Consider the following 26,793-nt stretch of genomic DNA (forward strand, 5'->3'; position numbering starts at 1 on the left):
GGGCCATGTTCTTAAATATTTTGGATTCAAACTGTGTATTATTTTTAAATCTGATCCAGAACACATTTTTAGATGAAATCATTTCATAACCGGATCAAACACTGATTTATTTCTTTTTAACATCTTTTTTCGCCAAACCAGCGCCAGTGTTTGCTTTGAAATAAATAATATCACCATCCTCCACAACGTAATTTCGACCTTGTTGACGGTATTTACCAGCAGCTTTAACAGCTACTTCGCTACCTTCTTGTTTAAAATCACTGTATTTCATTACTTCTGCCATTATAAAACCTTTTTCGAAATCGGTATGAATTCGACCAGCTGCACCAGGTGCCTTTGTTCCTTTCTGAAAAAAAATTATATACATAACAAAAAATATCATACAAAAGTAAGAAACTGCGAAAGCTTCAACGTTACGCTGGCGTTTACGTATACATACGAGTGAATATGTAAGAAGGGGTGGGTGTAAGTGTATCGGATTAAAAAATGGAAGAGGACTTTTCGCCTTAGAATTTTATTTTCTACCTGATGCAAAAAGGGCGTCTGTTACTACTAGACATCCTGTATACTAGCGTTTAATCAAAAGCGATGCTATCTATATATCGGTCATCAAGTGTTTTTCGGGGTAGAAAAACCCCTTTTCTCGCCCATTGAAAGTGTTGACCCCGTGCCAACTTTAAGATATGTTTGTTGAGTGTACAAAATCAAAATCCATGAGGAAAAGTTTCACGTCTTGTATAACTAATCTCCCAAGTATATGAATATGAAAAAAAAAATTAGAATGAACAAAAAAAATTTTTTTTAATAAAATGATAGCATGAATCCATTCATCGTTATGAGAATATGAATGCCATACTCAGTAAATTCATTTATTTGTTATGGATAATTTAGTCGATGTACGATGTAGCAGCATAGCAGCACTCACTGAGTTATATTTTAATATTTACATTTTACTTTATAAGTACTTTCTTTCATATTTAAATGTACAAATGACATTACTTATACAGGTTGTTTCACTAAAAATACATAATTCGCAGTTTTAAGATATTTTCTTTTATTGTGTTTCTAGATAGAGGACGCTGAATAATCTTATATTACAGTAATCCTAGCAAAGCCTAAATGGCCGAGCGGTCTAAGGCGTTAGACTCTGACCGTTCGTCTATCTAGACTTATGTTGCGGGTTCGAATCCAGGCAGCGGCAGTGTGAACAATTATAATTGATGGGAGTGCAGAATTGATCACATTGTCATCGCTTGAATAAGAACGTAGTAATCGAATCCATCCACATCAAAATGTAATTATAAATATGTATGAAGTTAAAATAAATAAAGGTTAAAAAATAATGATGTGAGTGGCCTCTGCTATAGACGTATATGTCAGAGTGACGTAGGTTAGACCCCATTATTATTATTATGGTAATTCTAGCCGAAATACTATATAGCAAATCGTATTTTTTGGGGGGAAGCCCGACTTTTTGGTTACGGTTAAGATGGTTAAGGAGTGAGTTTATTTTTGCAATAATTGCTTCACTTTTAATTTTAGCGAAAAAAGTTTAGGTATTTGGGCTCGAAACCTAAACAAATGATTTTTTTTACGTTTAACGAGGAAAAAACCAGATTATTTATATTCGTGAAATTTTATTTGTGTACTTTTTTGCCGATATTTAAGTTTATACGTATGTATTATTTTTAGTGTAGGAGGAAAGAATCATCCTGTATAATAGAATGAGTGATATTTTCATATGAACTTTGTTGCGTTAAATTAATTTTAAAGGAGAGAAGGCAAAAGAACAAGATATATTAATAAAATGTATGGTTTGAGGTTAAATGGGAATACTATTAAATATATTATAAAGGATTGGCTACAATACGAACAATAATGAACCAAATTATGTAATATTAATGAATAGATTGTTAATTAATGACCAGTGAGATTCAAGAAAAATAATTATACGAAAAAAGGAAAAAACAAGTTTCAAAGTTAAGTATTTGAACATAATATGATAGAACTTAAGGAATTTAAATACAATTTGAACAGAATAATTCTTAGTGTACACCATCCTTTATATTAATATTTGATAAAGTTTTGAAAAAGCACAGAAAGAGGTGGAGTAATCATAATATTTTCATTTTCACTGATAAAATGTAAAACCTCTTTTTTATGATGGTTAAACGGTTATAAATTTTATGTTTTTTTATTATGAAAAATTTAATAAAAGCAAAGAAAATTTAATTTTCTCTATGTTTTGAAAAATAATGTATTTTTATGATGGTTTTGTAATTTAGCAATTCATTTCCTATCAACAACTACGAAACGAACAACATCCTTCAATTTATATTTAAAAAAATAAACTCTTTTACAAAAATAAATCAAATTGGGAATAATATTGTTTTTTCTCTGTGAAAAGAAAACAAATTTTTGAAGTTTTTAAGCAAGTAAAAATCAATGGTTTTAGGCTTACTTTGACCAAAATAAAACGTAAATATCTTAATCTGGGAAAACCAAAGTATTCTCCTTAACATTTTGAAAAATATACTATGAGGTTTTTTGGGTAGAAATTTGATATCGACGGAAACTTTTTTAAAAATCGACCTTTTAATGGATTTACCTGAATTGTCCATGCTTTTACTTCATCTGGTCCACAAGTGAAGAAATATTCCAATTGTAATGCTTTGTATCCCGTTACAATAATTTTATCCAGGGCGCTAAAACAATTAGGAAATTTTTAATTAATATTTTACTACAACTCCTTTCTCAAAATCCATTTCACAAGCGATTTCAAATTTTAATTCAACTCACAGATATAAATTACGATCGATAAAAAAATATTTCAAACCCACTATGTTATATGAATAAATTTAGCTACTGACAATGATTGCGTTGTAATCGAATTGATAACTCTTGATTATTATGTTTATAAATTAATTGAAAATAACGTTTTCTTACCTAGTGGCCTTATTTGCTTCTAAATATGCTTTTACCTCATCCTCTGGCATATCAACTAACTTGTGCTCTAATGCTCCAGAAAATGGTATAATTGGTGCACCAGGATCATGTTTGTCTACCCATTCCTTGATTTTAATTAACCTGTATAAGAAAAAATTGTTGCGTTTGAAAAGGTAGCAGTTATTAAAATTTTAATTTAAAGCATTTATAATCATTTAATTTTAAAGAAGTTGTTTTGCAAAGGCGATACTCTTGGCTACGTAAGTGAGAAATTGAAATTTTTACGTCTTATGAATGCTATCAAAATTTGGGCTTGATAAACCTTTTGGTTTTTGAGTTATCATGTTCACAGACTCAAACGCGTTTTTTGACTTGATCATAAGCGAAACAATTTGAAATAATAAAAGTGTCGGGTCCATGACTGCACCCGTGTCGGTATAAAATTGTTTGATCAAACGTTTGATTGATTCTTTTTGATAAGATTTGAATTGACTTGTAATATAATACAAGTTTTATTAATCAGTAGCTTCTTCATTTTATAAAAAAAAAGAAATAAAATGAATAATAATAAATAATAATGTCCATTTTGAATGAGAACTTAACTTGTTCGTTGTTCATCAATATCAATACTTTTAATTACTAATGACTGAGCAAAAAATCATTTCTTGAGTTAAGGTGCTGTACAAAGTGGCACCGTTAAAAGTTACACGTTTGTTTTATCATGAAACTTAAAAATATTTTTCAGGCCTTTTTTTTCCGATTTTCGGGAAGGTTGCAATGAAAATATTATATTTTAAACTTTGAAATCATTTAGCTACACTATGTAATTTTTTCGCCCTTATATCGGAAGCGATATTAGGGAGATATAAGCCGGTATTGGTTTATATTAGTCCTTATACCAAATATTTGAAAAGAATGACCTAGAATTAGTGAAATAAGGTACTTGATTGATCACAATTGGATAAAATTTGCGGGTGGTAGAGAAAAATCAATTTTTTTGGATTTGCTCTACCACATTTGGTGCTCTATTTGGTGCTAAAGAACTTTCACTTAAAGACATAAAAATAGCATTTTTATGTCTCAAAAGATAAATATTTTTGATTTTGCATTAAAGTAAATTTCAAAATGTGGTAAAATAATTTATTGTAGCAAACCTCGAAAATTTTTGAATATTAGGCCATGTTCAGTTTTGATTTCGTTGACGTATAGTGGACTATTTTGGTGGACCACTCTGTATATATTTATAAAGATATTTAGTCAAAATGTCTGAAAACCTAATTAAATACGATGAATATATGATTTAAAAAATAATGATTTCGGGTTCTTTGATTGCAAATTAATATTCTTTTAACTAACTGTATGTAAATTCTTAGCCGCTTTCATAAATGTACACTTATTTATAAGTAGTAGTCGATGGAACAATAAATCGAGATTGTTAACTTCTTCAATAAGTGCTTCTCATTTGTTAGGGAATTCAGACATTAATATAACATGAATTTTGATGAGATTGAATTGTTTAATCTACAGAAAAATAAAAGAAATTAGAACTTACCATTTATTTTTCTTTCTAATGTAATCACTTTCGGATAAATTCACTAAATATATTCCTGGTTTTGACGTTAAAAATAGATGTTTATTCAATACTTCAATCTGAAACGAACAAAATTTTTAACCGATTTTTATTCTAAAAAAATGTATATCGTTTATATTGCGCAAGTTCTAAAAGTTGAAAAATTGTATACCACGATGATTGTAGTACTTGATAAAGACTTTAAAGAAAATTATTTCGAAAATAATCTATTAATTCGGGGAGTAGGTGGGCTTAATTGAATATTTCGAGAGCTTTTATCTTGTGATTATTCCCTTTAATGCTAAAAAAACTCTATCTAGCGATAGATAAAGGAACCATGTATATGCTAGCTCGCGTAGATATATAATATTTAACGGAATTGTTGTTTACAATATTGTATATCTTTAAAAAAAATAAAAGATTATTGATCTATTACTACCCACGATCAGCTTATATAGTGCGGAAATACCTTAATAAAATGAAAGCTTGTGCTCTAAAAATATGTTATTTATTTATTTTTTATTTTTATTAAGTTTAAGAATTTTACAAATTGATTTTTTGTTGATTATACACCTGGATTTATTAAATTTAAAAAGAAAATAGAATAATAATAATAATAAATGATGTATTTTGGCACGATGGCATTAGTGGGTGCGGTAACTCCACCTAAAGGCTGATCATTATAAAGGTGGTGTATATTGCCGCCTCCAGGCGTGGATGCAACCACGGGGAACTTATTCAAAGAAGAGCTTGTTTGTAAGTACTCTTCTTGTGTTAGTTAATAAATGTCATAGGGTAAGATGAAGTACCAAGAGTATCATATGGATTTAGGAAAAAATAGACCAAACAAATTTCTGTAATAGTGTCCCATTTTTGAACGCAAGGGCTAGAACTTCAGAACCTAACCGAAAAGTAATTACAACAAATTTTTTTGAATTGAATTTTCATATAATTTTACAATTGACTTCGCTTTCCTAACGCCATCGCACGGAGAAATTATCATATAACATGAAGAATGATAAATGGTTTTGTTTCTTAGCTGGCTTTCACTATATTATAACGCAAATTTCCATAGAAACCGATTGGCTCACAGCCTCAATGGAGGTTAATATGTCACTACCGTTTTATTTATTCAAAAATATAAATATTTTTTATGAATAATTAAAAAAATGGAATTATTAACCAGGTACTACATCCTTCCCGTATTTTATTCTATAATGGTATTTACTTTCAAAACATTTAATATACCTGGCAGTATGAAATTATTCATACAGGTAATAGGTATCAATCGAAGAACGACGGATGATTCGAGTCGTTTAATAGTTACAAAGTTTCTTATTTACAATTACGATGAAATGACATCGATAAAAATTTTTTTTTTCAATGGAATCGAAAATAGAAATTTTTTTTATAGAATATAGGTTTAAAAAAGCTGACATTCTAGCCAAACATTAAGGGTTTGAAACAAAATTAATATTTTGTTTTTATACTCTCAAACAAAATAATTTCGAAAACTTACCTCAGCAGCATTCCAGTCAGAAAATCTTATTTGTGCTTGTTCATCCACTATTATCGTTTTCACTTTTTGTAGAGTATCCTGTAAATAAACAAAAAATTTATTTTTGGATATACAAGTTTAGTATTCAGAAAACATAGCCCCAGGGTATGAAGCTTTAAATGGTCTTTAAAAACTTTAAAGTCTCGATGATTTTTACACTCTGTGTTGATAAGATATATCTGATCTAAGACTAGACTTGTTCTAGTTTTTAATCCCCGAACAAAAAAAGAGGTGTTATAAGTTTGATCGCTGTGTGTCTGTCTGTCTGTCTGTCTATGTCATCGTAGAGTCTAAACGGATGAACCGATTTTGATTTTTTTGTTTCATTTGAAAGATAATTTAATGGAGAGTTTTCTTAGCTATATTTCATGTGCGAGTTTAGGGTTCCGTATCCTAAAACTTTGTGGGAGATTTTTTAAATTTTGTAAATTTCACTTGTATAGAAATAAAGAAATGCGAATAATCAAATTCCTTTATTATTTCAAAAAGGTAAATCAAGTCGTATATCAAACTGACTTGATTTAATCGGCATAAAAGTATCAGAGCGCCTATACACCCAATATTTTTCGTTTTAACCATTTTTATCGATAAAAGTTATTTTTTGAGATTTAAGCATATTGTGAACTTAAAAAAGGCACCCATTTTCTATTCCAGTTTTCAGAATAGGTTTGGTTTTATTAAGCCCCGATTATTGAGATTACTTTTCTGGCTTGCCTCTCCCTAGGTCGGGCAGTTTTGATTTTATTTATATCAAAATGTAGGCCTTAAAAGAGAACGACATTCAAGTTTGGTTTCATTTAGCTTTCTAAGAATATTTCGTAAAAAAAGGTACGGAATACTAGATATAATAAAAAAAATCCACCTACACCAAAAGGCGTGAATTAATCATAAAATAATAATTTGTAATTTGTACATGGTGATGGTACATCGTGAGATGAGATGACAATGCAATAAAAACAAAGCGCATAGATACATAGATAGATAGCACATCACATACTTTAAGTTGACTCACTTGGTGATCCCAACTTGTGGTATTACATATTTTATTGTAAATACTTACATGGACGACACACTGTGTTGTCACAGCATGACACCAAAATATTAACACAGAATGTGGATAGATATCACAATCATGCTTTTTATCAAACACGTACAAATCACTACTTACCACCACTAATCAAATCACTTTTAGTTTAATAATCATAAAATGTACTTTATTTGTTCGACACTTTCTAATTGAACTTTACATTGTTCATTCAAGTTTATAAAAAGAAACGCGTTCAAAATAAATGTCAGGTGTGATAGAAGAATGAATTTTTGTTGGCTTCGAGTTGAGACATAGTTATTGAAATAAATATCACGATACTCGAAAGAAACTTGTTTATGATGTTGGTCTAATGAATAGTTCAAGTTTGTGACCTCGAACTCCGAACGCAACTTTGCCAAAAATCGAAAAATCCGTGAAAATTTTGGTTTATGACGATTATAAAAAAGGACTACTTTTTTATGGAACTTTTCGGGACGTTTTTCAAGTAGATTCAATTTGCTACAATATGAGACTAAATTGATATTTTATAAAAATAACATGACAAATGATATATCTTGAAGAAGGAATTCTTTCCCATTTTTTGTTTAGATTAGAAAACTTAAAATCGTGTAGCGAAGCGGGCAGGCAAAAGCTAGGGTATACGAACTATTCCAAATTTTTTGGTTGAAACTAATCACCGTTAATATAATTCACACCTTGTTTCATTATCTTTGAGAACTTATTGAAATATTCGTCATGTCGAATAATTATTGACATTTATTCGTCTTCTTACAATTTCAAAAACGTTATCGTGACCAAGTTCTGTTATTGAGCACAGTTTTAATTAGCTTTCATTGTTTCATTTTTTTGTATCTTTTGATTTAATTTTCTTTATTAAATCGCAAATAAATCAAACATAAATAAATTGCACAATAATAATTATTGAATGTAATGAAGTATTAAATAAAAGTATTCACTGCAGTACTTACTACATATTATACTGGTTAAGATGACTGTGACTAAGCAATACTTCTTAAAATGATTTATTTTATTCAATATAATCAGATCAAATTTAATTTTTTAATTAATAGTATTAGAGTGGAGAATAAGAATAGCAAGGACTTTTAATACCCTGCATATATGTATATATATCAAGGTATATTAAGTCCCAAGTTTGTAACGCTTAAAATATTGATGCTACGAACAAATTTTTGGTATAGATGTTCATTAAATCACCTAATTTCAATTGACTGAGTTAATTGTTGAAATACCATGTATAGACAGTGTTGATTACTCTATCACATTACACATACATATATGTCACACATACATAACTGATAAACAGTGATGTTTACGAAAAAATGTTTCAAACGAAAGTTGTTTATTTTTTATAAGAAACATTTTTTACATTCAAACTTTTGTCTAACGGTTTACAAGATGGATCCTGCCTGGGACTAAACTTAATATACCTTGCATATTACATATATGCATGGTATAAAAATTGAATTAAACTACAAATTTGAAATTTTGTTGGTATTACCTACCAGCTTAAGAATTCAATTGTTTTCCCTTTTTAAATTACAGTATATTCCAGAAAATTAACTTTCGTGTTTTCCGGGATATGCTGTAATTTGCAAGTGGCAACTAGCTAAAATCTTAAAGTATATGTCAATGCTCGGAAGCTGATGTGTAAATTTAAAGCAGGCAATGAGTAATTAGCTATTTGTCGCACATAAAACAGTGCGGTCTGAAACAACTTATCCATTATGGGTAAAGTAAAATTTTTTTAGAGAGTGGTCTGTTTTTTTTAGAATAGCTTGAAGTGAATAAATAATAAATATGGATAGGTAATGGTAATGGTAATGGTAATAATAGAATACAATAGGCAGTTTTATGGTTATAGGTTCGTTTTGTATTGAAACACCCTTCTGTGATATAACCATGTATTTCAAATAATATAATTAGCATAGTCATTGATAGCATAGCGAGAGCACAGCATACTATAACTATAATATAGTACAGAGTTGAACTGTATCTATCTATCCAGAATACTTAATGATTGAATAATGTTTTGATTGTGATGTGTATGTATGTATGTGTGTGTTGTGGTTTATAATATTTTGCTATTGTTGGCATGTCATGATAAGTTCATATGTTCTATTGTTATATATTATATATATTCAATAAATATTCAATAATAAAATTATTATTAAATATACATGACATGGTCATACCATACCAAACCATAGTCAATATAAAAGAAACTAACATTACTTGAGTATACAAACAACCCATGAGCGAATATTATCCTTAGTATTGTTCAGATTTTAAATGATTCATTGAAGTATACGATAATAGACCTTTCTCATGAAAAACAGAAATGCTTTTTGTTAGTTTTTTATGAAAATATAGGTCAAGTAGAGCCTGTAACTCGAAAATTACGCATTTTTATCAATAAAAATACTAGGAAAAAAATTGTAAAAAACTCACAATATTTGAAATAATTTTAAACGATTTTTTTTGGCTCCACCGCACACGTGATCTGTTACGTCAATCCGACAAGCAATGACAATAAAACAGTGTCAATAGTTGTATTAATATATCATTATTATCAACTTGAAATTACGTCATACCAACCTTCGTGTGTTTCCGTATCGTTTTCGTCAATTTGAATTTTAATGGTTTTCATTGCCTGTTTTCTCGGTCATATGGCTCCAAAAAAATCGGGGGAAAAAATTAGCCTATTTATCAAGACATTTACCTTCATTTAAAAAATGTGAAAAAGGTCTATTATACTGGCCAATACAAATTTTGTGACAGAAGCATGAATTTACTTTTTGAAAGTTTTTTTGACATGGTGAATACTAATTTGGGCGTGAAATTGCTTCAGCGCGTCACATTTTTGGGAAATTCGATCCTTAATATGGAAAAAAAACCTTTTTTCCCCTAAATCCGAAGTTGTGTTTCACCAGTGAAAATTTTTTTTTTAACAAAATAATTATTTTAGACATATTAGGTTAAAATGGTCCATTCTGTATAAAAATAATGCTCACGGATTTTTGTATACTCAAATGTAAGTATCGCCTGCTTTAATATTCCAAAAAGACCAAGACCAAATAATAATAATATTTATTATCTAAATAGAAATCAATAATAATATTAAATATGCAGCCACAAAAGACCACACATTGTGATACATTTTATGGATGGTGTAGGGCAAATGATATGCTCGAAAGCACCAAGTACGCGGGTGATGCAGTGCGGTGCGGCGTGGCGCGGTGGCTATATTCAATACTTTTTATAACAACATTTGTTTATTTCATTCATAACAAAAAAAACAAATTCGAATGTGTCGATTAGTTTCTTTTAGATGGCGGTAAACAAGTCAAGGAAGAACATGATTAAATATAGTTTTATATATTTCATAATTAACATTTTAGGGCACTCATACATCCTAATTTTAAGCAAATGCAAGAGGAATTTAAAGTGTTTTATTTAAAGTAACGGTCGTTACTGTATTTCTTGAAAATTAAAAGTAAAACGTTTAAAGAAAAGCGCAAAAAAATTAAATAAAATATCTTGATAATAAAGAAAAAATTGATGCATCTTTGAAATTTCTCACAGTTGTGTTTATTAGGTTGTAAAGCATCATGGGTATGAGTTTCTTACAACCTAATAAATAGCTGTAGAAAATTTCAAAGATGTATCAATTTTTTCTTTGAGATATTTAGAGCAAAAATAAAAGATAAGATTTCGTTTAATATAAATAAATATATACTCACATATTCTACTTTTAATTTCTTGTCGTTGCCCCTAATGTAAGTTTTTTCTAATTTCTCTAATTCTTTATTCAATTTTTCAATGTCCTTAAACCTTAACTCATCAGCAATGATTTCTAAATCTCTAATTGGGTTCACATCGCCTTCCACATGAATCACATCTTCATTTTCAAATGCTCCTGTAACAAAACACGGAAAACATGAGACATCAGCACCTCCAAATGCGAATTTTCACAAAATGCAAACGCCACTCATTTGGCAACAATTTGCCAACCTCTTTCAGCCCAAAATTTTTGTTTGCTCATCCGTCAAAGTAAAGTTAAGACAAAAATTAAGTTTTACTCCAGCTTTTCCAAATAATCGAGGAAATAAAACCCAAAAATTGTAGGGTTAGAAATAAAGTAAAATAGTTAAATAAAAATGTTTTAGTTTAGGAAAATAAGAATAAAATAAAAATATGTAACTCTTAAAAATACTTACGACATAAATGGAAAATAGCATCACAAGCACTGATTTCTGACAGGAAAGCATTTCCAAGTCCTTGACCCTCAGAAGCACCCTTCACAAGTCCAGCAATGTCCACCACTGTTAAGAATGCTGGTACTTTACTGTAACACACATAAAGAAAACAAAATGAATATAGCATCTGGATTTAAATTGCTTTTTAACATTTATGATATCTAGTCTAATTTTCCCTTTTCAGAAAATAGATAAACGACGAATAGTAGGGAGTAAGAAAGAATGTTCAGAAAAATTACGTTTGCACATAAATCTTTAAAATTTTTTTTTGAGAAAACCCCAACCAATATAATACAAGCAATCGAAATTTTGAGCTCAAAAACTCGACTACAGTAGGGTTAACTTAAATATAAAAAAAATAGGTCAAATATGTTTACCTTGCAGGTTTGTAGAAATTACAAAGGTAGTCGAATCTTTCATCGGGAACTGGTACACGACGTATCTAGAACGAAATTTTACGATTATCATATGCTAAATACTCCCGATATAACTAATTTTGCTTAAGTGGACGAATTTGGATAATTTTTTTTCCCATACCACTTCTTAAATAGTACGATAAGTCTTAATAGCCACAAAAATAAAATAAGTTATCAATTTTCAAGATATTTGATCTAAAGTATAAAAAGAGGAATGATATGGAAATGTCACTTTTTAATTCTTTCCTGTAAAGGAAATTTAATGTTTTGACAAAAAATTACTGAAATAATATTATATTTCTAATCATTAAAAAAATGAAAATTATTCACCAATTCCATAAAATATTGCAGTTAGAGTATTATTTTTAAAGGAGAGGTGTATGTGTGTATTCATTCTAGTATATAAGTTCGTTCCTTCCTTGTATTGCATTCATTAGTAGTAGTCACACTACAGTAAGCTGTAAAAAAACTTGGTTGTACAGCATGAGTAATAAGCTAATAATTTTTGATTGTATTGCTGGGAAAAAATACCTTAAATTAAAAAATAAAAACAATATACAGAATTAAAGCTAAACTTTATATTGAAATATTATGGTTTATAAAATAATTTAAGGTGTAAAAAATGTAATTTCGGAGTCACATCGAGATGTATTTTGAATTGGAATTGAAAATAGACTATTACTATCATCTTCGTTCTCAATTTCAGTCGAAGATTCATCATGTTCTGACATTTCTTCTGATGATATTTTCCATGACTGATGAGTTGGTGTTGTTAAGTGATCGTCTTCTGTACATGATTTTAATATTTTTAATTTGTCTGAACATATTAAATCACACTTTAAATATGGATTACGTAAACGTTTTGCTGAACGTATCCACAGTTTCAATCGATTACACATGTGTTCATATTCATCCATATATTTTTTGTATAAATTCAGCTCATCCACCTTCGTTTTTGGATTGTTAATTTTTAAATATAAACCAAAATAAATCAATCCTGATAGTTCACCAGATAATTTTGGATATTTTGGACGCAACATTCCAATTCTTGTGCATGCTTTGACCAAATAATGACCTTAACATACAAACCATGATGGATTATCAAATTTTTCACCCGACTACGCTACGCAAAGGTGTGGTAATGTGTTTATCAGTCTATGTATGTATGTTTGTTCCTTTGCGGCACTCTGGAATCTAAACGCGTAGGCCAACAAAAGTAAAGAATGCCTCATAGAGTGATCTGTAGTCTTTAGATTGTAATTGTCATTACGTAAAGGGGGTGTAGGGAGAGCCGGTAATGGCGGATAAAACCCCGATGCGGGGGTTGAAGGCACGAGAGTGAAAGTGATATGAAATATGTCTGCCCTTTTTCCAATATAATTTACGTCACCTAAGAAATGAAAATTAAAGTGGGCGAAAGACCAGGTCTAGCCTTTTAAATTTATTTTTGTTATATATTTATTTGATTACCTTGTGTTTGTTGTAAATAACCCATTGTTGGTAAACGATTACAATCGAGTTTCGGTAATTGATTATTTTCATATTTTAAATGAATTTTAAATGGTGTAAAATCTTCTGGTGTTTGCATAAACATCTTTTGGCAAGTATTTGAGCAAAATGTATAATATTGTTGTTTGTAGAAGACTATATATTCCATGGAACCTTTTACTAAACGATGGAATGATGTAGATTGAATATAACAAACAATACAATGTCCATTTTCAGCGAATTTTAATGATTTTAAATCGCCTAATGAATTTTTATCAATGGCTTTAGGCAAATCTTTTGGTAAGTTGCATTGTTTTGCAAATGTTTCACCTAATACAGTATAAAAAATTCGATTTAGTTTATTTCTAAAAATTGAGGCTAAATATCGGGCTAAAATTATCCACACTTTTTTATGATCATAAGTTACATATTTTTCCAGAAAACTAGCTCGTTTTCTTTATTTTTCGAAAAGTTATCGGAGAAAGTTGAAAATATGAGGTTATTGCGGGTTTCTTCAGATTTTGGAGTTATTTTGCTATGTTCAGAGTTCGATAGCAGGCAAGGTTGATGCAGAAATTCATAACAAACAATTATTTTTCTTTATTCGCCTCAATTCGATTAATAGAAGCAGAGATGTTTAAGAAAACGTCACCAAAGAAAACAATGTATTGATAAATTGTCCCAAAACTGCGTACAGAAGGTCGTGAGGCACGTTTCGGAAAAATCTCTTTTCTTTGTTTTTCACAACGAAAGAAACCGATTAAAAAAACAATTAGCTTTCTCCCAAAATTTTCCGAATTGATTATCAAAATCCGGCAGATTTATCCCATTATTATACAGAAATCTGTCCCTATTTCCCAGAAGTATACTTTTATTGAACTTACCGTATAACACAGAATTCTGTAAAAATGTTTCTACATGATATGAACATAGAAAAAAGTATTGACTTCGAAATTGTATCAATTGTTGACGATTAATCGGTATTTTAGATTTATATAAGATTTGATCGTCGACCCAACAACATATACAATAGTTTTTATAAACAGATAATCGTTGAATCATTTCATGTGGACTCACAGATAAATATTTTAACATGCTAGCTTTATTACAATTAAAATGCTGTACGTGATGTGTAATTTGTCTAAAGACACGTAATGATGAACGTTTAGCATAATTCCACATTGACCAATTTGTAAATTTACATTGTAAATGAATAATATTTTGAAAATTGATATGTATCCACATTTTAATATTTTCTACTTTCAACCAATGACAATAGCGATACTGCATAAATGGTTCTGAATATAAATATACGCGTTTAAAATTATGATTTGCTAAACATATTTTTGAAAATTCAAATGTTGATTCCAAATTTATAACTAAATGAGGTGTATGACCTATAAAAAAATTTTCTTATTACATTTGTTATGCTTTCTTTTCTCGTTAAGGTAGAAGTCATACCACTCTATTCGTTGTGTGCGTAGTCATGGTAGGGACAATAAAGTCAATGCCAGCGGTTCCAGTGTATAATTTTGACGATAAAGGAGGCTGTTATGGCTAATTTGCAGTTCTTAACATGTTAAGGTTATAGAAAATGTTAAAATAAAATTATTGAAAAACACTAATTAATTAAACTTAATGCATTAAAAATTGTGAAAATAAGAAATCAAATTGCACAAATATTTTTAAATGTAAATTATCATAATTATTTATTTTAATTTGTAAGACAATAATATTAAATTTTCAATGTGAGTCATAAATGCAATCCATACAATTATATATGCATCCATAACATTCTAAAATTAAAGCAGTGTATCGTTACCATGGAAACGCCTCCAATAAAACTCACGCATGGTGCGAATAGAGTCGGATAAAGGAATACATAAAATAGCCATTCTTAGGGAGTCTTCAAATAACAGCACCGATTTTGATGAGTTGTTTTTTAAAAATGATTCTTTTTGTATATTATTTAAAATCAGAAATTTCTCAGAGGGGGTCATAATCTGGAGGGGGGATAGGCAATATCACAACTAAAATATCGACGCCCAGTCAAAATTGCTAATTATAGAAGTTTGAAATTTCGAGAAGATATTGATTTGATACTGTAGGTGCCACATAAAAAAGGATTTTTCGAAATTCATCCCCTAAAACGGTGAAATAGGGGATGAAAGTTTGAGCTGTTTTGAGGACTCCCGAGTAAAAACATTTATTGGTACGACTATGAAATTTGTAAAACACACCTGAATTAAACAATAATTCCATCTCTTCACTGAATTGTGGAAAACCGTCAAATACAACTCCTTGACTAATTGCTGCACTTCTAGAACAAAGAACTTCAACAGCTTCCATAACTAAACAATGATCTAAAACTTCACCACGACGTAATTGATTATCGATTCTACAAGCTAATAATGTAAATGGTAACGTCTGTAAAACGTATCGCAGAGCTTCGCCACGAGTTACCACTTGAAAACCAAATTCATTGGCAAACCGTTCTGCTAATGAAGTTTTACCACATTTTGGTGGTCCTATGATTGCTACACGGAACGCGATTATTGGATACTTTTTTATAATTTGTGTATATTTTAATGGATTCTGTTCAAATAATTTTAAACTCTTCGTATCGTTTAAGAAATAAATATATTGGCGATGTATTACAGGATAAATTTTCTTTTGTGCCATTCTTGGATTGTATAGTTGTAGAGTATTTTGATCCTCATACATCTGCACAGGACATGAATACCCGTAATTACTTAGAAAAAAGTATCCAATATTTAGAAGACGTTTAGCTTCCGTCAATGATATTGAAAATGTTTTCTCTAAAAATGATTCATTACGCATTTTGAATGCATCTAATTTATGTAATAGTTCAAGGAGTATGGTCTCTTGAGGACGATTTGCATTGATTTCTACAAATGGAAATGAGTTTTCTTCACATAATTGTTCAAAAGATTGTAGCCAAGTACATTCATCAGCGTATGAATCCTCAATAAATTGCGTCAAACGTATTTCAGCATCCTCTTGAGTTTCTAACTCATCGTCCATCACTGGTTTTTCTAATTCCAAGTCTACTTGTTCTAAGACTAACTTCTTATCTTCTTCCTCATAATTTTTTGCTTCAATTGTAGCTTCTTCTCTAGTTAATGGTTTACCTGCAGCCACGAATAAAGAAATAAAATGGAAAAACTAGCGATAAGGTATAATATATGATATTCCGATTGCATTTGGGGTAATCCTAGATCTATTGGTCGCATAAACGAAACACTAAAAAGGATCAAAGTTGGAAAAATTTGAACAAGTCGGATTTGAATGTGGTTTTCGGCATTCTATTCGCTAGAGCGCCAAGAAATTTGATTCCAAACTTGTAGCCCGTGGGGTTTTGGGGGTAGTTGAACACGAATATTGCGTCAGAGTTGATCTCAGAAGTACGTGGTGCCCAGGGTGGACGGTATCCCCGTCGCCTCATAGGAAGTTTTTGGATCTCTAAGCACGAATATCGTACAGAAACGGGTACCAGGTGCCCGAGGTACTCAGAAAACCCGAGGTACCCTGGGGACATAGCGTTAAAGTAAAATACATAGCGTTAAAGATGACAATAAATTGAACCAATGCTTTACCTTCAGCAAATCCATCCGGTGCATTGGAATCAGAGGTATTTTTTTTAAGCAATTCTTCAATGCGATTTCTAATTTTCAAGTCCAATAGCTCCTTATATAATTTTTGTCGTTCAAGTTTCCATTGGGTAATTTCAATTTCATATTGATCTCTTATTTGTTGTAATATTTTTAATTTTTGTCGTTTCCATTCTGTTAAGAGTTCATCCAATGACCGTTGAATGCTTGTCGATAACTTGGTTCTTAAACTAATCACAACATCTGGGATTAAGTAACTATTTGCCATGTATTCAAAATCACTGTCAATAAATGGAAATCCATCTAAAAGTAAGCCACATGCAGAATAGGGTTCTTGTTGCCATAAACGTGGTAAAACTCGATTTAAATATTTTGCTGGTAATGGTGATCGACCTTCGAAGTATGAGAGAAATGCATGGAATAAATTATCCTCCTGTTCATTCGGATTGTATTCTTTTAGCGCAATATTTTCTGTGATGTAAGCATCTTTATTTTTGCGTCCTGCTTTTATAAACTTTGGTAAACAATGTTTATTAATAAGATCCAAATAATTGACGTAAATTAAACCAAACTGTTTAGCTAATAATTGACCAATTGTAGTTTTACCAGATCCTATAGGACCAACAACACAAATTCTCAAGGGTGGAATACGTTGTTTAGGAGTTCGAAATGGTACAAATTGTGAAGGATTCGTGATAAACATTTCCTTTGCATGTTCATTTGAAAAGAAATACAATTTATTTTCATACATTGCACCAAAATCATTTTTACCCTTCCATAAAACATTATGTTTCAATAACGCTATTGGACAATATTCTAAAGTATCGCCAAGATTTCGATTTAACATTTCTAAGTGACTAGGTTCTTCATCAACTTCCTCTTCTTCATTTTCTATACTGATATCATGTTCGGTTAGTTCACGAATACGTTCGTCATCATCGAAATCTTTAGCAGGTTTGCGGAATTGAGAATTTACAACACGTATTGTATCTAACATAACCTCTTCGATATCACGTGCATAGTTCACTTGAATTGGTACAATATTTAATTTGAGAAAGAACATACTCAAAAGATCCCATTCATTGTCAAATTCCTCAATTTTCGTGAATAAATTATTTCCAAGACTCGATCCATCCATACTACCATCTTCCCCTCCAAAGCCAGTGGGTTGCGTTTTATTTCCAATCGAAAATGAATTTTCCCCGTTTATCATTTTAAGTTTATCTACATATTTAAATCTTTCTGATTTTAGAATCAGATCTAGAGCATCTTTAGCATATTCTTGATGTATTTGTGTGACATTAACATTTGGGGGAAGTTCAGGACATCGTGCTGCTGCACTTTCAAATCCATTTAATTTAAAAAATTTTTTCATTAAATGATAATCAACAAATTTTTTACGTGAATATTTACGTACTAAAAATTTACTATCGACATCATCATCATAAAAATACAGAACCGTATTTGGTACAATTCCGTTGTCGTATAAACTTTCAACAAGTGACGATGTTTTTGCATTCACAATAATCCAACCACTTTTTTTCACATAGTTATTAGTATCTTCAGCTTTTTTATTTTCTACCTTGATTCAGAACAATAAAACATTAATGATTCCTTCTACCTTTTAACAATTTTACTGTGCGAAAAATTGGAATTATTTTTTATTACCCGTTGAAGTTTATTTCTGTAAGGTCCTTATGGACTAGTCATTTTATATGAAAAAAGTGTAAAATGAAGAATTTTTTTGTACCTTAACCTCGGGTCAACTTTTTGTTTAATTGTTCAGGAAGGTCCATGTATCAAAATCTACATCTAACTTGGTGCAGCTAGAAAGTTTGGCTATTGCTATGGGCCAAATAGGTCAATTATTAGAATTCATTTTTGAGGTGATTATGGAAAGAATAAAACTTCCCGGGCCAGAAACGTATACTCGATGATTTTTGGGGTCGGTGATTTCTGAAGTTAGAATGGAGATAACAGGTTGGCTGATAAGTCCCCGGTCTGACACATAGATGGCGTCGCTAGTATTAAATGCATATTATTTTTATATAGTACCAACCTTCAAATGATTCGTGTCAAAATTTGACGTCTGTAAGTCAATTAGTTTGTGAGATAGAGCGTCTTTTGTGAAGCAACTTTTGTTATTGTGAAAAAAATGGAAAAAATGGAATTTCGTGTTTTGATAAAATACTGTTTTCTGAAGGGAAAAAATACAGAGTCCGGAAACTCATTATCAAGCCAAGTTTTTGCTTCCACTGTATTTTTTCCCTTCAGAAAACAGTATTTTATCAAAACACGAAATTCCATTTTTTCCATTTTTTTCACAATAACAAAAGTTGCTTCACAAAAGACGCTCTATCTCACAAACTAATTGACTTACAGACGTCAAATTTTGACACGAATCATTTGAAGGTTGGTACTATATAAAAATAATATGCATTTAATACTAGCGACGCCATCTATGTGTCAGACCGGGGACTTATCAGCCAACCTATTATTATCCCCTCTTCCTGGAGTTATTCGCCCTTCGCTGGCCCAACACAGCAATAGTCTGAAAATATTCAACAAAATGGACCATAAAAGTATAATCGGGGGTTTTTGGAGTCACTGATTGCAATTCCGAAGTTGGAATAGGGATAAACTCCCCTCCTGAGGGGAGGGGGAGTTAAAGAGCCCCTCCAACGATTTCCGAACAAAAATTGCTGTTATTAGTACCGCAAATCGTTTCGATGGAGAGCTTTCACAGAATATTTTTAGCTAACACATATCTAAATTTTAGGCCTGTAAATGTTAAATGACTATTTTTTTTAATCACCTTGTGGATTTCATTTAAAATCGTTTGTAATAGAGTTTCTTCCGCTATTGTAAAATCTTCTTCGCGTAGTTTTTCATCACGATATATTTTAGTTAGGTTATCAATGTGAGTTAATACATCTGGACTAATTTCCACATCCATTCGTTTACCAGGTTTTGGAATTCGTTCTAAATGTTTTGGTATATAAACAAATAAATTTCCAGGGTTTTCTAATGCTTCAGTAATGAAAACTGTATCTACAGGGACATTTAATGAACGTAATGTATCTTCTATTTGACTAACACTTATAACTGAGTCGGTATCAGATGTTGGCGATGTTGATGTTCGAGGTGAACTATCCCAGAATGGATTTTCTTGTTTAATCTCTTGAAGAACTGTTTTTTGCATTAATTCGTTTTCCTGATATTGAAATGCTGCATACAATTTTAATACCGATTCTAACCATTGTTGACGTTCTCGTTCTATTTTTTTCGCCAGAATTTCCCATTTATGTATCTCTGTCTGGTAGACATTTTCGTAATGTTCTTCGATTAAACCTTTTCGAAATTCTTCAATAGCGACTCGAATGTAATTTTTTCTGATTTCGTTAATGATCAATGTTATATCAACTACACCTAATATAGAAAAACCGACTATTACATCTATCTTTACGAAAATTCATCTGGACTATGCGAAGAAGACGCATTTTTAAAACAGTGAAAAGTTTTATAAAGTTTAACCTTTACCCTTCTGATAACCAGACCATCGGTGGAGGTCTGTTCATCCAGGAAGTTAATATAGGTTAATCAATCGAAATTGGTTAAAGATAGCCATGAACACTTTTCGAAAGACAAGCTATCATAGATGTGTTTATCGATTTATCGATCAATAAAATTTCATAAAAAATATGTCTCATCTCATTATCAGATGGGTGAAGGTCGATTCTATACCGTCTCTTAGACTATATAGTCCAATACCCCCACCAGTTAAAAGACGATATTTGCTTTTATGAGGTACACACTTTGTGATCATGGCGGATGGGTTCTTTGGCGAGTTTTTTGAAAATTTTTGAAAAAGGTGTATTTTTTTTTTAAATTTAAATTATTGATTTTCGCTGATAACATTAAATGGAAAATTGAAGATATTGTATTTTGAGCCAAGATCTCCTAGATCTTGCTCAATTCTTATTTTAATTCTTATTTTAAATGAACTAACCTAAATTGTAGACATAACTTAAACACATGGCAACATCCCTTGCACCACAATGTTCAACGCCAAACAGATAAATTTTACCAGGGAATTGAGGATTTGGTGGTAACAAATAAGGGCGTGGATTACGGATAAATAAACACATAGCATGTTGATTTTCCAAAAAATAAATTTGATTCATAAAACGTACAGCATACGTTGGTTTTCCTGTAACAATACGTCCATGACGTAATGCAACTGGACACTTATAACGCCAATGTGATAATTGCCAACGATATCTTGGACCAACTGTACACAGATTTTGAAAATCTCTAAATACATCTTCACATGTTTTATCTGTAAAATCATATTCGATTTTAACCGTTCTCTCTTTTTCACTTAAAACGCTGCTTTTTTCCTCATCTGTTTCTTCAACCTCTTCCTCTTCCTCGTCTGTGTTAGTTTTGATTACGTCACTAAATTTTTCAACAGTAACCGCTTTTTGTAAAGGTAATGTATTTAATTTTGATCGAATAGCCTTAATATAGGAAAATTGTGATTAAAAGAATGGTTTAAGAAAATTGTGACTAAAGAAGAAATAACAAGATTGGGAGGAGAAACTAGTTAAGCCAAAGGGCGTTGTTTTCTACACTGACGGATCTAAGTTAGAGAAGAAGGTGGGTTGTGGGATCTTTTCTGAAGATCTTGTGTCTATCACCTTCTCTGTCACTGCTCAGCTCTTGTCATGAGGAGATGGACTGTGGTCTAAGTGTGTCCCACCCCAGGACAGCCACTCTAACCTAACGTAACCTAACCTAAAGAAGAAATATAAGAACAAAATACAAGTTTTTATGATTCAATCAAATTAAACATGAAAAGAGAGTGAACGTTGCATCAAATCAGGTATGTTTGTTTTTTTTGATATGTTGTTTGCAATGTAAAGACAATGTTAAATGAAAGTTTTCGACTTCGGCAAACGACCAGATCATGCCGAAAAATAAGAAAACCCCAAAAATTTTGACCTTTTTCAGTTTTTGCCGGTTTTGACCTGGAAGGGCTGGTTTTTAATCAAAAACTGTAGCATTTATTTTTAAAGAAAGGCTGTTTCATTCAATTACCTCGTTAATTTCAGATAGTGGAAGACGTGCATCGATTGTAATCACATACTGTTGATCATGATTCAAAATAAATTGATCCAATAGTGGTTGCACATATTTTGCATAATGTTCAACTTCGTCACGTACATTTCGTCCAAAATTGCGTACCTCTTTTGTTAATCGTTTAAAAGGCATGGTTTTATTGGGATGAAGTACCATTTCCGCTAACGTATCAGATAAATTGATGACTTGATTTGAGTGTATATCATAACGCAGTTTATCACGTCGTATTAATACTTCATTAACTGAACTCTTCAAATAAATGATTATAAATGGTGGTTGGAAACAACTTAAGATGTCATTTAATTGATTTTTTAATGATAAATATAAATCAAATTTTTGACTTTTACCCAAAAATGATGCATTTGACACTAAACTACCTAATGTAGGAAAAAATTGACAAAATAAAGTGTAATCAACAAAATATTTATGCAGACGCAAACTTTTGGCTACAACTTTAAAATAGGCCAAATTTCACGAAATCAAAGAGTTTACATTTCAAGGGAAGTCACGTTTACTTTGTTTACGAATCCACGAAAACCTACAGGGAAAGAGCGGTGAAAAAATGGCGCTCTAGGTTATTAAAATTCGCTCGTTAGGTTCAGTGGATTCTTCACTTCTGGATTCTAGCCAACGCTCTCCCTGACCGCTTCAAACAGTTTATTGTAACGCCTTGGTCATTGATGAACGGCTTTGACGATTTCCCACAGTCCCGTATTCACACAAATTTGGCAGCAAACGGCGAATAGTGTTGTCAGACGGTGCCTGTTCGCCAAGATATTTTCGACGATATGCAAATTGAGTTAACACAATGGAACGACTATTTTCAATGTACATGTTTACTATTTTGCCGAATTATTTCGATACGAAGAGATTCATGGTCAAAATTGAACTGACATTTCAAAAACATGTTTAATCAACTCAATCGATTTCACATATAGAAAGATGGCACACTCTGTACATTGTAGTAAGTGAAAACTATTTCTAATTTATCGGTATTGAAATTGTCTGCTATTTTGGTTTCGTGATCTTTGAACTATTTTAAGTCTATGTTCAAAAGTTTTTTAGTACTAACCGAGTTCATTATAAGTAAATTCATCCTCGAAACTATAATACGACGAAGCTTCTTCATCCGCTTCTTTTACGTCCGGAATCACTTGTTTAGTAATCGTGCTTAATAAACTGTCAAGTATTTGTTCAGCAACATAGACAGCTGCTTCAGAAGCTAGTGGTTCATCAGCATCAAACAACTCGTTCGGTATTAATGGTAGACCAGATATAACAAAACCTTTGTGTCGTACAGAATTACTTTTCACAAGTTGTTTGATCACATTTATTATAACATCTCCGCCAATTGCACGACCTGATCGTAAATTATATTCAATAAAACGTCCTGAACGTGATTTTGATTCAATTTCTTGTTCTATAGCACTCACTGGATCTAAATGACAACAATTCCAAAATGTTGCTAAATCTTTTGCCACATTTTGTTCATCCAAACCTGGTTTACCACATACTACGAAACGAGTATCATTTATATTATCTACATTGATAGTCGGATAAAGAAATAATGTGAACTCAATCTTTCATCCCCCATTAGACCCTTTTAGGGGATGAATTTCAAAAAATCCTTTCTTAAATGACACCTACGGTATAAAATCAATATCTTCTCGAAATTACAAACTTCTATCATTAACGATTTAGGCTGGGCATCGATATATCAGCCCCGACATTACCTATTCCCCCTCCAGATTATTTCCCCCCTCTCAAATGTTTCTGATTTTAAATAATATACAAAAAGAATCATTTTGAAAAAAAAAAATCAAAATCGGAGCTGTCATTGAGGACTCCTGAGCAAAAACATTCATTGATGCTACTATTAACAAACTTTTAAGCACTTGTTAAAAAAATTACCTAAAAAACAAACCGGATTGGATGCCAAATATTGTATTTGTGCTTCATCAGTTGAAACATAATTTTTGAGTGGTTTAATATATTTGTAAGGACTCTTCTTTTCAGGTAACTGTTGTGCATACTCGTTAATACGCACTGATGGATTACAATCCTCGGTATGAGTGTATAAAATAACCGGTTGAGGACACCAATCAATCATATTTATTGAATTTTCTGGTATATAATTCAAGCGTGTATCAATTAATGGTACATGTTTATGATGTCGTTTTGCTTCTGCATATTTATACGCAATATGTATTTGAGATTTTCGAATTATTTGTGATGAATCGATAATAAAATCTGCACTGCGACATATTTCATTATTATTTGTCGATTCCATTTGACCATGTATAACAATAAATTATGCAGTAACGCAACAAGTTGTAAGTAGAACGCGGATAAAATTATTCGGACAGAATCAAAAACTATTTTGTAATTGAACGTCAAGGTTACAAGATCGCCAATCAATTTATTTACAGTAACTAACGATTTTATTTATTCGTAAGGTGCATGAGTTTTATTTCAGGCGTTTCCATGCTAACGATACACTACTTTATAAATATAATTGAATGGATGCAAATATAATTGTATGGATTGAATTTATGGCTTACATTGAAAATCTAATATTATTGTCTAACAATTTTAAATAAGTAAATATGATAATTTAAATTTAAAAAATAATATTTGTGCAACTTGGTCTCTTGGGCCCCAGCGGGGGCATATGTAGCCCAAAACTTTTTTGAAATGCTTATTATGGCTTAATATTGTCATCTAGAAGGTATTTTTGGTTGCTGAATACTAATCGATGTCAGATTAAACAGATTCTGTCACGTATTACGAAAAACAGATGCAGAGATTAAAATGGCCCATCTTGTATATTTTTATCAATTTAAAAATAAATAAAAAACTTGTTTATTTAAAGTTGGCAACAGATACTTCGGTCTATGTATTTTGCATGGGACAGAGTGAGAAAACAATAAGACCCCTTTCCACTTTCATAATCTTTGTTATAGAGTTTTACAACGAATGCAAAAATTTATAATTTTTTAATTTTGAACACATTTGTATGGAATGGCAATTCTAAAAACCTAAAAATAAAATCCTTAATCTATGCCTTTGTTTTCAACTTTAAAAAAAAAAAAAGGATGTGGGTTCAAAATTGTCGAAATATTTTCTTTAAATATATATTTAAAGTTAACAAAAATAATAAAAAAATATATGTTAATAAAAATTTGTTCAAAGAAATTAGCAATTTTCATAATTAAATCATTCTGCGGAAAACATACTTTAGGGAAAAATGTTATTTAAAAGGGTTGCTGATCAAAATTTTCGTAAATTAAACGAACGCTATCATGGCTCGCTCAACACAATAATTCAGCATAGACTTAACATATTAGATAACACTTAAACTTAATACAGATTATTAAATAAAAAAAATACTTATTCTCATTTGGGTTGATGGTACAGAATGGAAAATTTTCAGCAGCCACTTGACTTTTTGTTAAGACATTAAAAAATGTCGATTTACCAACGTTTGGAACACCAACAATACCAATTTTTAAATTGGTACCAAGACGTCCAATTAATGGTTTTCGTTCAACTTCAACAGCTTTTTTAGGTGGCATTTTGTTGAATTTATTTAATCTAAAAAAAAATTTTAAAAGTTATGGATTAGTAAAATATTGTAATGCTACACAAGAGCCTGTTCTAACAATAAAAATAACGTTATGTGATTTGTAGGATATTTTATAAAAATTTTCTCGTCATGTCTATGATAAAATATACGTTTAGCTTGAACATAAACCGAAGTTAAAAATAAACCAAACTACAAGTATTAAACTATAGATGGCACTAAATGAAAATAAATGTTGAAAAACCTTTACAAGTTTGTTAACTAATAACTGTATACATGCTTTAAAATATATACATTTATTAATTATGCATTAAATAAGTTAATTAGTTTTATACTTAAATGTTCAAAAAGTAAGATATTTATACAAATTAGAAGTAAATATTAGATGTTTAAAAGTTTACATAACCTAACAAATATGAAATATGTCAAATCAAATTTAATGAAAATCAATTTATGACTAAGTTATAAATACAAAATTCTAATTGAAACGGTTAATTAAGGTTATCGTTTAAATATTTTATACGTACTTTTAACTTAATTTAATGTAAATAAATCACAACACTATACACTAACGTGGTTCACAAACCCCCGGTAACGTGAACGAAACAAAAAGTGAGATAGAAAAACATTAACGTAGTTTGTCTTTATTTAAATGGTTCGAATCCTTACTTAAGATGTAAACGAAACTATAAAATAGGATAAAAATAATCACATTGCATATCTACTATGTAAAAATAAATCTCAAATAATATAATACAGAAATTCAAAGAAATATAGAAATAGATTGAACATATAAATCCATGGATTCATATAAAAACCATGTTATTTTTATACAAACTACAAAGTTTCTATAAAACACTATAAAAACTATCGCAATTATAAAAGACTAATAGTACAAGATCCGAATTAGGGTCGACCTTCACCCATCTGTTTACCGAATGAAAGTTATTTTTTATGGAATGTAAAATATTAACAAATATTCCTGTAACGGGTTGCCTTAAAAAATATGGTCCAGACCATTTTTAATATAAATATCAAAACTTGGAAAGCTTGTAAACATTATTTTTGACCAATATTTTGTGGCCAATCATATGCCACCGTAATTGTAACAAAATTATCTTTATTTAGATATG

General features: G+C 30.6%; 1 protein-coding gene across 1 annotated transcript; it reads right to left on the reverse strand.

The window, feature by feature from the left end:
- Position 1: 1 nt before the first annotated feature.
- LOC123296906 (obg-like ATPase 1) lies at positions 2–26,264 on the reverse strand. Its single transcript, XM_044878606.1, has 10 exons — positions 26,188–26,264; positions 25,472–25,671; positions 11,777–11,837; positions 11,361–11,488; positions 10,884–11,059; positions 6,036–6,113; positions 4,499–4,596; positions 2,947–3,087; positions 2,609–2,705; positions 2–346 (listed from the first exon to the last, which is right to left on the reverse strand). Exons 2-10 carry the CDS (start codon positions 25,650–25,652, stop codon positions 107–109), a joined length of 1,200 nt encoding a protein of 399 aa, XP_044734541.1. The 5' UTR covers positions 25,653–25,671; positions 26,188–26,264; the 3' UTR covers positions 2–106.
- Positions 26,265–26,793: the final 529 nt, after the last annotated feature.

This window comes from Chrysoperla carnea, chromosome 3 (assembly GCF_905475395.1).
Source record: "Chrysoperla carnea chromosome 3, inChrCarn1.1, whole genome shotgun sequence".
Classification (NCBI taxonomy): domain Eukaryota; kingdom Metazoa; phylum Arthropoda; class Insecta; order Neuroptera; family Chrysopidae; genus Chrysoperla; species Chrysoperla carnea.